The 14,216-nt window shown below is 42.2% G+C and overlaps 1 protein-coding gene across 2 annotated transcripts in view; it reads left to right on the top strand.

Moving 5' to 3' along the window:
* MICU2 (mitochondrial calcium uptake 2) overlaps positions 1 to 14,216 on the top strand; it is a 79,432-nt gene that overhangs the window by 44,049 nt on the left and 21,167 nt on the right. For both annotated transcript variants that reach the window (XR_009049034.1, XM_057707644.1), the window contains exons 3-6: positions 3,411 to 3,442; positions 3,541 to 3,616; positions 9,785 to 9,832; positions 10,786 to 10,868. Coding sequence is in view for 1 of the 2 variants with exons in the window: in XM_057707644.1 (XP_057563627.1) it covers positions 3,411 to 3,442; positions 3,541 to 3,616; positions 9,785 to 9,832; positions 10,786 to 10,868 (239 nt within the window). In the remaining variant the exon portion in view is untranslated. The remainder of the gene's footprint in view (positions 1 to 3,410; positions 3,443 to 3,540; positions 3,617 to 9,784; positions 9,833 to 10,785; positions 10,869 to 14,216) is intronic.

Consider the following 14,216-nt stretch of genomic DNA (forward strand, 5'->3'; position numbering starts at 1 on the left):
GTCTACCTTCCGGTCTTCCTCCCATCGTCATCAGGTGTATTACCGATGTTCAGGAGCTCAGTTGCTTTGCTGGTGTGCCGCTTCCTGCCTTGACTTCCACAGCAGCTGAGACGAGTCCCAGCAGGTGTTGGAGTAATCAGCTCTCACACCAGTTCTGATATTGAGGCCAAGTTGTTCCATATATTTATGCAAAAGATATGAAATGATGTAAATGTCTCTCGTCTAATTTTTATGTGTCAAGAGTCCACTTACCTCCAGCAAAATGAAATTGAATTAGATGCCGTTAGCAGTGTTTTACGGTTATGGTTATCAAATAACTTCAGTTTGGCTACAGGCAAGGATTTATGTAGCCCATAGCAACACTTAACATGTGAGTACAGCGCTACTTATTCCAAGTGTTAAAATGGCTGCTTGCCTGTAACAAGATGCACTTGTTCTTGGGTTTAACTTCAGAAGTCCTCTGTAAACAGTGGAAACCACGTGGTGGAATCTCCAGAATCTGTGGAGACCTTTTAAAACCTTCCACTTCTTGGGCCAGAATTCCATCGTAGTGCTTGAAGATTTATCCCTTCCCTGCCAAGAAAAGCAACAGTGTATTTTCCATCCTTTCATACTCACACAGTAAAGCAAGACAGCCTCAACTCTAAATCTACTTTTTTTGCCATTAGTTTTTCCCCATTTTGTTATTCTTATATGAGAGCATGAATATGTATGAAATAGCTATGAAAACCGTAAGAATGAATTTCTTATGTGTGTGAAAATATTTACAAATAATATGACTGATTAAGGGTTAATATCCAAAATATATAAACAGCTCATTCAACTCAATCTCAAGAAAACAAAAAACCCAATTAAAAAATGAGCAGGAGACCTGAATAGACATTTTTTCCAGAGAAGACATACAGATGGCCAACAGGTACATGAAAAGATGCTCAGCATTGCTAATCATCAGAGAAATGCAAGTCAAAACTGCAGTGAGGTATCACCTCCCACCAGTCAGAGTAGCCATCCTCAAAAAGAACACAAACAGCAAGTGCTGGCGAGGATGTGGAGAAAAGGGAAGCCGCCCTCCACTGTTGGTGGGAATGTGAATTGATGCAGACACTATGGAGACAATATGGAACTTCCTGAAAAAAATAAACACAGAGCTACCTTGTGGTCCAGCAGTTGCACTCCCGCGTGTGTATCCAAAGAAAACGAAAACACTAATTTGAAAAGATACATACACCCAAATATTCATAGCAGCACTGTTTACATAGCCAAGATGTGGAAGCAACCCAAGTGTCCATCAGTAGATGAAAGGATAAAGAAGATGTGGTATCTGTCAATACTACTCAGCATAGAAAAGAATGAATTTTTGCCATTTGCAACAATATAGATGGACACGGAGGGTATCATGCTTAGTGAAGTAAGTCAGACAAAGACAAATACTGTATGTTATCTCTTATATGTGGAATCAAAACAAAAATAAAGCAAAGGAATGAATACAACAAAAAAGGAGCAGACTCACAGATGCAGAGAACAGCCTAGTGGTTACTCATGGTGAGAGGGAAGGGGGTAGGGGCAACACCGGGGTGGGGATTAGGAGACACAAACTGCTGTGTATAAACTGAGCTGCACGGATGTGGTCTACCGCACAGGGATGCAGCCAGTGTCTTACAGTAACTGTACATGGAGTATAATGTATCACAGTTATTACTCACTCTGTTACGTATCTGGGACTAATATTGTATGTCAGCTCTACCTCAGTTTTTTTAAAAGTGGGGGAAAGAGGACTGCCCAAAAATGAATACATATGTTTAGGTATAATTAATGTGTCCTTGTGATTGTTGTCAGATGGACAAATGCCACGCCCCTTGTGTAGCGGATCAGACTGCACACCGCTTATTCCGATGCTTGGTCTCTCTCGGTGGAGCCCGTAAACGAATGGTATAAAACCAGGCAGCCTGGGTGAGAGGCACTGAAAAGCCCCCAGCAGAGCATTCTGGTTTGAAACACCACGGTTCCCTCTCTTACTCAGAGAAATGTTTATTGACTTAGGAGAAAGGAAGTGAGGAAGAAAGACTAGGTGTTCTGCTAGGAGCTCTGCCTTTTTTTTTTTTTAACCTAAAAGTGAATTTTCTGAAACAGAATGTACCCCAAACTTTTTATCAGCCAAGATAATTTCTTTATCATTTTCTAATTATTGATTCCATTTTGAAAAAAAAATTTTTTGCAAGACGAGTTCATTAAATATATGGTTTCTCCATTTTTGATCATCAAATACATATACAGGTACCAAGCAGAACTTGTAGTCAACATGAAATAACCGGGTAACTTTTATCTATTGGATGATTTCATGTTATAATAGCACCTAACATATTAGAATCTAGTTATTTGTCATTGGGTAACACTTAAAAGTTTATCAGTGATGAACAGTTATTCCAAAATAGTAACTCCTAAGCTTACAGACATGGTCATAGATGTTTCTAAAAATTGTATACTCATATTCATAATTAATATTTTAATTACTAATGCAAAAATAAAATCTTGATAATTTATTAACAGTATGTAATAGAATTTGTTCCCAGTAGGTTTATAATCCAAATTTAAGCATCCCAAACTGCAAAAAGTCACATCTAAAAGTACCTTTTTTTAACCTGTTTCCTGAATTTTCGTACACCATGTAATTGTACTGAAGGAACTTTATGGATAAGATAAATTTGAGAGCAAGAAGGGAAGTTTATGGATGCACATGGCTTATATAAGAAATAAAATTAACAAAATATTTTTTCAGTATTCTAAGTGTGTAAATGGCTTGAGGCTGTCTTCAGAAAAGGTCTCAACAAAAGAAGCAATGTGATTGCTTTAGAATTACAGTGAATAAGAGGAAAACGAGGTCAGCGTGAGGAAGGCGGCTGGAAGTCTGGAAGACTTTTAGTCTCTGTTATCCAGCAGGAGACTGTTGAAAGTAACAGCACTTTAGAGTGAGCAGCTGTGTTGGCCAGCCTTTCCATCTGACTGCAGAGCTGTGAGCTTAACAATTTTTCAGGGTTAGAAAGGTAGCTTTCTGAAACATGAATGTGTGCTTTTTTAGTCAATGAAAGCAAAAGGAGACAGATTTTAATAATCATGTAAAGAAAGGAATCAGACAGGCACGATGAGTCAGAGATGGTTAGAAGGTTCCATGTCTGAAACGGAGTGAGTGAATGTGAGAATGGGTCTTACAGAGAACTACAGTGTTTGTGTTCAGACTTAGAATTCTCTGGCTCATAGCTTGTGTTTAAAGATATTAGCTAAAATTGCCAGACTTCTGTTTTGTGTAAATATTTAGTTATTTGTTGTGTCTTTTAAGTGATTTTCTTTCTTAATGGAAGTTGAGTTTTACCAAGGTATATGGGTACTAAATAATAATTCTTTCTTGGCTGTAGGTAAGACTTCAGTCAAGAGGCTGACAAATAAGGTGAGCAAGGGAGGTGAAGGTCTTTTTTTTTTTCTTTTTTTAATAGAAAATGAACTTTTATAAGTTAAATTGAAAGATTTTACTATCTGTATTCAAAGGATATCGAGGAAGTACTGGAGGGAATCAAAAGAGCTGGTTGTGGATCAACTTTTTTTAGAGACCTTGGCGATAAAGGTAATTTTTATTTGTTTTACTTGTGTTTTATTTAACCAAAGTATTATTAAGGAATTAAGTTATGAGGTTTGCACCTGTATGTTGAAGAATATACACTAGAGAATCTACAGAGAGAATGTTACATAAAACACTGTGTTATTTAATAGACGTTTTTAAATCGTAATAAAATACTCATTACATTGGAAGTAACTTTCTCAGACGCTGAGCAATTGCAGGGAAGTTTTCTCAACCTGGATTTGATCAGGCCTGGCGGGAGGCTGAGGCGGAGCATCTCGAGTAAGAGAACGGGCGTCCCTGGCGGCCCCGGGGTTAAGGCTCCGCGCTTACCCTGCGGGGGCGCGAGTTCCATCCCTGGCGGGGCGGGAAGCTCCACAGGCCGAGGGGCGCGGCCAGATAAATACCTACACAAAGTGATTGTTCTCAAGGATTGTTCTCAAGGATTGTTCTCGGGAGTAGAGGAGGAAGGAGCGCCGGGCCGGTGCGGAGAGGAAGGCAGGAGCGTCAGAGGAGGAGAGGGAGTCGGGCAGCGGCGTGTGGGGCCCGGTGGCAGCAGCGCTGGTGGGGTCGGCCGTGAGGAGGGGTCCCGCAGGCCGGAGGGCAGGCCCCGCGATGGGACGGGTTCTGGTGGCTGGGGGCAGCCCTGGAGGGCGGTCCTGGCTGGGGCGGGGGACTGCTGTTGGGGGGAGGGCCTGAGCGCGCCTCCGGTGTGAGGGGTGCTACGTGGGAGAAAGGAAGGGTGCAGCGCTCGGTGGAGGGCGCGTGCCTCGGTGGGCAGCTTTGCGTCATCCCCGTGGGGAGGCACGGACGTGTTTGCAGATGTAGGGGTGAGAAGTCGAGGCAGGTTTGGGGGCTTTGGTTTCTTTATACAGTGGAGGTGTGGAAGGAGGAGAAGCTTTGAAGTAGCGTCTGTGGCCAGTAGAGGGATGACAGAGAAGCATAGAAAGGGTTCTGGGAAGCTCAGGGCGCAGGACACAACGTGGGTCGCGCAGGCACAGCCTCCGGCGGGCGCGGGCGCGGCTGCGCTGGCGGCCCCGCGGCCCCGGGCTGGGGAGGTGCTGTTGAGGGCAACAGTTTTACTTAAAAACATGAGAGGCTTCAAGTAATGAGCCTCGGAGAGAAGAAAGTAAAATAGGAGGAGTGGTGGGAAGACACCGGGACGTCAGGAGAGAGCGGCCAGTGCGCGCGGCAACGGGTGAGCGGCAGCCCAGGGGCGGGGCCCAGCGTGCGCTCAGGGAGCTGGGTCTGCACTCGGGTTCAGAGTGGAGGCTGAAGCAGAGCCGGGACCGTGGGTCTGAGAGATGGGGTGTGGGCCTGCGTGCTGGACGATGAACCAGGTGCTCAAGCCTCGAGTGATGGAACGATAAAGGGAGGGAGTTTGGCAGATGACCAGGAAGAAGATGGGAGGTGGTCAGCTCGAGGGCATTAGCCTCGGAGTGACAGGTGTTTACGAGAGGTGGGATGAGTGTGGCCAGGGAGAAGAGTAACCACCTGAGCCGTCTGCAAGTGTGCTGGCCGGTGTCCTTAGCGGAGAAGCAGCTTTCAGGTACAGCAGGACTCAGCACAGGGCGACCCGTTAAATGTGTTTACTGAGGAAGGAGATTTCGGAGAGCACCGCGAGGCGTCGGGGTAGGAGCAGAGGGGTGATTGGTTGAGTCAGGAAGGATGAAGCTGGACCAGCCGCAGGCCTGTAAACAGGGCTGTTTGGGAAGTGGGTGTGGCCGCTGAAGGCGGCTGGATCTAAGCCAGAGAGGGGAGCAGGGCCTAAACTGTGCACAGCTTTGGAGAAAGTGTTAGGGAGTCTGGACCTTGTCCTAAGAACTGAGGGTTGCCGTTGGAGAGTTGTAAGAAAGTGACAGATCAGATGAGAGGAGCCCTCTCCCCTGGGTGGAGGGAGCTGAGGGGCCTGAGTGGCAGGTGTTGCAATAACTGCAGGGGTCACAGGCTGGGCAGGGGGTGGTGAACGGAGGGCAGAGTGCAAGTTCAGTCATCAGTCTTAAAAAAGCCGTGAGACATTCTCGGTCCCACAGGAGATAAAGAGGTTTAAAAGCAAGATTTAACAAACTTTGAAGGAAGTGGGAGGCTCTCTGGCAAGTGAAGGCAGTGTTTTTGAGGCCTCACCTATGGCGTGGGAGTGGAGATTTCAGAGAGCAGTGAGCAGACCGTCGTGTTCTTGGCGTAAAGACAACAGCGAGACGTGGCCGGGCTTACGGGCGACGGGTTCACGAAGCCCTGACAGTGGCAGTGCGACCTGAGGGCAAGTGGACAGTTAGTCCAGCTTCCAGGTCTGTGTTAGCTACAGTCGAGTGCTTCACGCGGGGTGGGGCGGGGGCTGTCCCTGGGGCCGCTCAGGTAGAGGGTCTGCTGGGCTGTGGTCCCGTCCACAGTCACGATTCTGGTCTCAGGAAGGGGTTGTGAACCTGTGCGTCGTTACGACCTGTGCCTCTCCTGTTCCATAGGAGATACAGCAGATCACGGTCTTCAGAGGATACTGAGAAAGACTGCTAGTAACTCCTTTTTTATCTTTTGTCTCTAACTTTGAGTTACAGACACATGCCTGTCTCCGTACGTCTAGCTCTGCCTCCCCGTCTGTATGTGCCCCTGTGTAACTGCAGGGTGAACTCCTCAGGCTGCGCACACACTTCCTCCCTGGGGAGTTCTCGTTCCCTGTTCTTTATGTGACGAGAGGATCATTTATATTCTCAGAATGAACAGGGGCATCACACAGCTTTCTTAAAAGATTTCCTAGAGGATAAAAGTATGTCTGGATGACTGGGGAGAAGGCCCTTAGTGATGGACTATTTGAAAAATAAACAGAAGATGGAGTCCACAGCAGAAAGTTTGATTTTTTTTTTTTCCTTTAGGCAAAGTCCATGAGGATATTAGTAGGAGAAATAGAGGAAAGAGAGGCTTTAAAAGGAACTGGAAGGAAGAAATGACAGCAGGGAGAGACCGTGATAGATTCACTTCAGAGTCAGAGGAGGAGGAACATCAGACCTAACTTCCTACTGTTCACATGGGGTGGGGGGTATTAAAGACAGCCATCACCGATTAGGACTGGTAAGGAAATCAGGGCTTAACGGTAGAACTTACTGGTGACAAGGAAATGAAGCGGCTGACGGAAATGCGACGAGAGCAGAGCTGCGTGGTGGTGAGGAAGCAGAAGCCGTGGAAAGGCCGAGGCAGAGCTGCTGCGGCCTCCCTCAGTGCTGCGCTTCTCCCGGCGTCGCTGCCCTTAACCCAGGCTTCATTTGTGTCTTATTTGGCAGTGGTACATTTCGCCCAGCTCATTAAAACCCGGAAATAGCTTTGAACCCTTTTTCTTTGCCCCTTCATCCTTCCTGTGCAGCCAAACGCAGACCTTCCTGATTTTGCCTCCTGGATATTTATTGAATTCATCCTCTCTTCTCCCACCTCCAGAGAACTGACAGGAAGCAGAGCAAGAAAAAATCTTGAAGAAGGACTTAACAAGACTCTTTTTCCTTCTTCTTCTTTTTAGTTTTTCTCTGAGATACGTGAGTTGAAATGTATATTCCAGCTTAAAGAAAAAACACTGAATACTTTATAGGAAAGATTCAACAGATACACTTTTTCCCAGATATATTCCTTCATTGATAGTAATGAAGTCATTTGAAAAAAGGAATGTAAAATTTAGCTACATTTGGAGCAATTTAAAATATTCTATTTTATCACCTAAAAGAACTATCAAAATGTATATTACATCATAACTAGCAAAAAGGGTAGTGTACTGTTGAAATAAGAAAATAATCCACCTCTATGCATTAATATAAAGAAAGGTAAATTATGTCATAATTATAATGTATTTTTTGAAACTGAGCAGAGTTCTCAACATAATACCATCCTCAATGATATACTGAATATAAATATAAGGTATATTGTAAGATAGAAATATGTTCTTATGATACATGTAGTAATTTCTCTTTGGGGAACAGAGTTCTCAGAATTGCATTCAGTAGCAAGTCATATTTTTCAACAGTTCCAAATTTAAAATATTTCTAGAGAAGCATAGTAACTAACAGAATTTAATCATCTCTTCTAGTGGCCCTTAAGGATTCTTTAATAAATTTTTAAATATAGGGACTTCCCCGGTGGTCCAGTAGTTAAGATTTCACGCTTCCACTGCAGGGGGTTCAGTCCCTGGTCGGGGAAGTGCATGCCGTGTGGTATGGCCCCCCCCAAATTTTTTTAAATATAAATTATTTAAAATACTTTCTTATTTGACATGCAGTTTTGAAACATTGACATTTAACAGTATTTATTTTACAATTCAGTGTAACAAATATGTATTAAACTATTTCTCCTATAAATATTCGGAAGTGTCAGTTTTCTTTAAAAGCATTTTCAGAGGCAGGTGCCTAGAATGCTGTTGGAGAGCTGTATTGTCTATAATCTGTCTTGAGAGTGTAGGGTGCTGTTTTTACACTGTCTCAGCTGTGTTTATTCAAGCATTTTATTTAAGTCAGTATTTCAAAGAATTTTCTTTTTCAAAAAGTTCCCCTGTGCACAGGACATGTACCTATGCCTCGAGAAAAGAAAAGTGAGGTCTCCTTTTGGCACCAAGCCCAGTTCAGTCAAGCAGTTTGGGCATTTTTTCACATTGCTGTATTCCTTTGAAAATTAGAAAAAAAACTGTTCACTTTTTTGAGGCTGCCAAGATATGAAATACTTTGATCCTTCAACTAACATTAGAGCATTTCTCTCAGGTATGAGATATGACAAAACGCATTTAATTTATTCTCCCTTCATATAAACACTGAATATTTTGGGGAAAAAATACTTGAAGACTTATTCTAGGGTTTTTTATTAAAGGGAAGTACAGCTGCTCCAAAATAAAAAATGACAGAAAAGTTGGTGATGTAAGAAACTGTAATTCATTAAGAGCATTTAAATATATACCTGGGGACTTCCCTGGTGGTGCAGTGGTTAAGAATCTACCTGCCAATGCAGGGGACATGGGTTTGATCCCTGGTCCAAGAAGATTCCACATGCTGTGGAGCAGCTAAGCCCGTGCACCACAGCTGCTGTGCCCGTGTGCCGCAACTACTGAAGCCCACACACCTAAAGCCTGTGCGCCACAACAAGAGAAGTCACCGCAATGAGGAGCCAGTGTACCACAATGAAGAGTAGCCTCTGCTCGCCACAGCTAGAGAAGGCCCGTGTGCAGCAACGAAGACCCAGCGCAGCCAGTATACCTGAAGTTGCCTATTAGCTGAAGCACTGACCTACCTGGGTGTCAGAGCCTTACCTGCCTTGCTCTACACTGCTTTCAGCCTCACATCTCTGCTGTATGTGACCAGGGGGCCATCAGGCACTGGTCCTCCTTCATAGCAGTTAGCAAAAGTCTTTTAGACTCTTAAACTTTATAGGACAAATGACCAGGCTTCTTCAACAATTAAGTTGAAACTGAGGAGGGAACAGACCAGGGAGAACTTATAGATTAAAATCAAGTCACTGCTACAGAGATTTAACTGCTTCATTTTGAATAACATAGGGACTTCCCTGGTGGCACAGTGGTTAAGAATCTGCCTGCCAATGCAGGAGACACAGGTTTGAGCCCTGGTCTGGGAAGATCCCACATGCCGTGGAGCAGCTAAGCCCATGCGCCACAACTACTGAAGCCCTCGAGCCTAGAGCCTGTGCTCCGCAACAAGAGAAGCCTAAGCACTGCAATGAAGAGTAGCCCTGATCTCACCAACTAGGGGAAGCCCGTGTAGCAATGAAGACCCAATGCAGCCAGTAAAAATAAATAAATAACATAGTTTGACCTTTGGTATATCCAAATAAATCTCTGTCATTCTACTGAACTTACAGATTTGCTTCACTTGCGATGTTGTGAATAGTAAAATTTGAGGTGAAATTACACAAAGTGCCATGCAGATAAAACCTCAGGCGGACACCTTTACTTGCTGGCCAATGACCATTCCCATTCCTTCCTAGTAATAGTGACCCAATAAAACAGTCTCCTTTTTTTTTTTTTTTAAGTATTAGCACTGTACTTAACTCTCTTATGAAAGTTTTCCACTATACCAGAGGTAATTTAAAGCGAAAATGTGTGTTTTTAATTAGGTGAAGGATCTGTATAGTGTATATATAGTTACTTCTAAACCATCTAAAACTTACTTTCTAATGTCTTTATTTTCTCTCTTTCAGGGCTGATTTCATATACCGAGTATCTGTTCTTGCTCACAGTCCTCACTAGTAAGTATCCCACAGTTTTTCTCAGCGATCATGTGGCGTTCTCTATTCCTACCAGACAGCGTGTTGCAAGTTTGGTATTTATGTCTTTATCATGAAGAATGTTACTGGTGCCTTGGTTTCTGTACCTGCAAGATGATTCTGTTGGGTGAGATTATCCCTGAAGTCTCTCTGTTTTCCCCTGTACTGGGGCTCCCTACAACTTTGTCTCCTTAATTGAAGGCTTGGTGAGCAGAAGAGTCAGACGCAGCCTTCACTTAGGAACACTAAAAATCCCTTATCTGACATTCTGCAAAATTCCTAACCAGGAGCTCTCTTCAAACTGTCCGGACCATGAAAATCAAGGGCAGACTGAGAAACTTTCACAGCTCAGAGGAGATGAGGAGATATAGCAACTAAATGCAACAGGCTTTCTGGTGTTTGATCCTAGAATAGAAAAACCATGAAATCCAAATAGAGTCTGTCGTTTAGTTAAAGATGCGATACCAGTGTTAATTTCTTAGTTTTCATAAAGGTGCTTTGGTTATGTAAGATGCTGCCATTTGAGGAAGCTGGGTGAAGGGCCTTGGGAACTCATCGTACCAGCTGTGCAATATTTCTTTAAGCCTAAAATTACTTCAAATTAATTTTTACAAAACCCTACTCTTGAGAAAGGGAAATAAAGAGTAGTAATCAATGTGAAAATAGCCAGGGTGCTATAAGATAATAGGAAAGCTGAAGAGATACCTTAGGTTCTCAGGGGAATCTTGCCTTGAAGGGCAGAACACTGAGTTGCAGAGCAGCACACCGTGGAAGCATGTTGGCCTTTGAAATTGTTGTCCTAAGAGATTGTCTTCCCTCTACTTTAGGCACTTACTCGTGCTTCCGGTGGCTTATTTCAAGTCTGAAGACCTGTAGATCTTCAGATAGCTTGCATTCCACCAGCATTTACATAATTATTCACTTTTCACTTGTAGAGCCCCATACTGGCTTTCATGTTGCGTTTAAAATGCTGGATGCAGATGGTGATGAGATGGTTGAGAAAAAGGAATTTTTTAAGGTAGGTAGATTCTAGTTATTTGGGGTTTTTGTGTGTGTGTGTTTTGTTTTTTTTATTGGGGTATAGTTGTTTTACAATGTTGTGTTATTTTTGGTTTATCATAAAATACCTGGATGTTTGTGTGATAATTCTACATTTCCATTAAAATGAAAATTAAATCCACTGCTTACATATGAAATGTCCAGAAATCATTTATACATTCAAAAATATTAAATTTTCTATAATACAGCCTTGAGGAAACAGTTACAGTACAGAGCATAAGAGTCCAAAAGGAGAAATGAGCTTAAGCATCTGCATTTTTTTGAGTTTTATTTTTATGATTTCAGCAAATGATAATACAACAGAAAGGGCTTCATAGATAGGTTAAAAACTATTGTTACATCCATGCCAAAAGAAGGAGTGAGAAAAATAAAGCCTTAAGCCTTCGTGAAGAATAGGCTGAAAAATGAAGAAGCCACAACAATAGATATAAATTGGTGCAAATTTTCTAGGGATTTGTGAAGGCTCATAGTTGAAAAGCTGAAAATATGTTTAAATGATATTTCCCAACACATAATGCTATAACATGCCAGCAGTAAATTTCACTCCATTGCGAGGAAGTTGATGGTAGTGTTAAAAGGTCGGTGCATGTAAACAGTGGGGAGTGTGCCAGGCAGAGCTGGCTGGTCTTAATGTAGAGAAACTACGTCAGTTCTTGTCATCTGTGCTTTTTTCCCAGTCCCCAGTGCACTGGAAAGACAGAGCACAAAGCTTGCTGAAATTGTGTGTAAAACATGGAGTCTGTACTTGTGCTATTCAGTCAAGTAGCCAGGAGTCACATGTGGCTGTTAAGCCCTTGGAATATGATGTGACTAAGAAACTTGTTTCCACATTTTAATTAATTTTAAATTTAAATTTAAAAATTGACATTTATTTCAGGTATTGGTAGATTTTCAAGTATGTTTGAAATAGCCTGAGTATGTGAATCTACTTTTTACCTTTTACTTTTATTTACTTTTGTAAATTTTATGAAGTCTAAGTACGGATCAAGTACAGGTGCACCGTGGAGAAATTGTGGTTGGTTGCAGACCACCACGATAAAGCAAGGCACAGGCATCCTTCAGTCCCCAGGGCAGGTGAAAGTGGTATTTATACCGTAACTGTAATCTGTGTGTGGAATAGCATTGTGTCTTTACAAAACAGTGTATGTTACAGCCTGAATTTAAAAACACTTTGTTGCTAATAGATGCCCACCATCATTTGACAGTGCAGGATTGCCCCAAACTTTCAATTTGTAAAAAACAAAATCTGCCAAATGCAATAAAACAAGGTGTGCCTGCATTTCCAATGAAATATATTATCTGAATGTCTTGTAATGTAAAATACACACTGGATTTTGAAGAAAAAAGAAAGGAATGTAAAATATCTTGAGTTTTATATTGAATACATGATAAAGTCATAATTTTGAGATATTTCACCTGTTTATATTTTATATTTAACAAAAATGAACTGGGAAAACTATAGATGATAAATTATCTTTTATATACTTAGGCAAGAAAAATAAGTAATTTTAATCAGTGGCTTCTCTTGAGAGAAAAGACTTTGGTTCTAAAATGGATGTTACTTATTTAATTTAAATGTTTGTTATATAGATAACTGTTTTTTCAAATGACTCCCCAGACTAACAGACTTATTAAAATAACTGAACAATTACTGACCCTGGCCACAGTAGATAGTTTCCAGTGCGCTTCAAGCTGAAACACTGAGAATTTCACCTAATGCTTTACTGCCCACTCAACATGTGTTGGTATCATTTGCTTTATTTACCCAGGTGCTCAGATTTATATGCCATATACCCTCTTCCAGATGATTTCTAAAGATGTTAAACATTTATAACCCTAATTTTTGTAGGATCCCACTGATTTGTAAATGTATTTTCTATGTAAGACCTTTTTTGCTATATCCTTTGTTTCTTATCTTTGAGATAGTTTCTTACATTTAAAACCAAGTATTTTAGGAATTAAATTTGCAAAGCCTGTGGATAGATCCTTATCAAAGGGCGTTACTGAGGGAGCCTTTATATGCAGTCAGATGCACCCATCTAAAGCATCCACTATCCCCATCAGGACCCAAAACAGTTCCACACTCCAGAGTCCTCCTGTATCCCCACACCCAGCTCCCCACTCCTTGGCCCAGGCGGGCAGCCAGTGGTCTGTTTTCTTCCAGCGTGGATGTGTCCCTTTCCTAGAGCTTGTGTGAATGGAATCAGGAAGTATTGGTGTGTACTCTGTTTCACCCAGATTCATCTGTGCGTCGCGTTGCCGTTGGTCGGTGGTTCGCACCTTTACTTCTGAGCAGCGTTGTACAGTGTGGGTAGGGTCTGTGTGTCTCGTCGCTTGAACGTTTTGGCTGTTTCCAGGTTGAGGCTGCTGTAGGGTTCACGCACAGGTCTTGGGTGAACATATTGTTTCTTTGACTGAATATGCGGGAGTGGAGTTACTAGGTCATGTGCTGAGTGTAAATTAAGACGCTGCCAATTGTGTCCCATTTGATGTCCCCACCAGCAACGTGAGAGTTCCATTTGTTTCGTATCTCAAAGGCTTTTTTTAAAAAGTCACAGAGTAGTCATCTATGTGTGTACTCATGAATTCATCCGTGATTTTTCTGAGTAGTTAGTGTGTGCTAAGCCCTGTCATATAGATTTGTGTATTTTTTTGCTGCTACTTTTTAAAAAGTTTTTAACACTGCTACTAAAAAATTTAAGACCACTCGTGTGGTTCCATCATAGTACTGTTTGTCAGCACTGCTTTAGGACACACAAGACTGTAGATTCTGAGACATTTTAAAATATATTTTAGTACATGCTGCTTATGACAGTTGTCTCACATGCTGAAAAAGTTTGTCTTATTCCTGGGTTTTCAGCCTAAGTAAGAAAGCTGGAAGCTCCCCAAGGATTGGAGTTGCCTGACGTGTTCCTCTAGATACGTGAAGTTTCACTGTACTGTTCAGAGAAACAGGTCATGATCTTGTGAGATTCATTTTCTCAAAGTGGGAGAAATTAAATGTAATAGAAAGCTATAGAGGAGGACTTCCCTGGTAGGGCAGTGGATAAGACTCCGTGCTCCAATGCAGGGGGCCTGGATTCGATCCCTCGTCAGGGAACTAGGTCCCACATGCATGCCACAACTAGGAGTTCACATGCCACACTAAGGAGCGCACGTGCCACAACTAAGGAGCACACACAACCAAATAAATCAGTAAATCAATCAATATTTTTAAATACCCAAAACATAAATATAACAAAGTGATTTGAACAGCAAATGCAAAAGTAATGAAGAAATGCATTAATATAATCTTGTGAGGCTTCCT

Source organism: Hippopotamus amphibius, chromosome 14, assembly GCF_030028045.1.
Source record: "Hippopotamus amphibius kiboko isolate mHipAmp2 chromosome 14, mHipAmp2.hap2, whole genome shotgun sequence".
NCBI lineage: Eukaryota > Metazoa > Chordata > Mammalia > Artiodactyla > Hippopotamidae > Hippopotamus > Hippopotamus amphibius.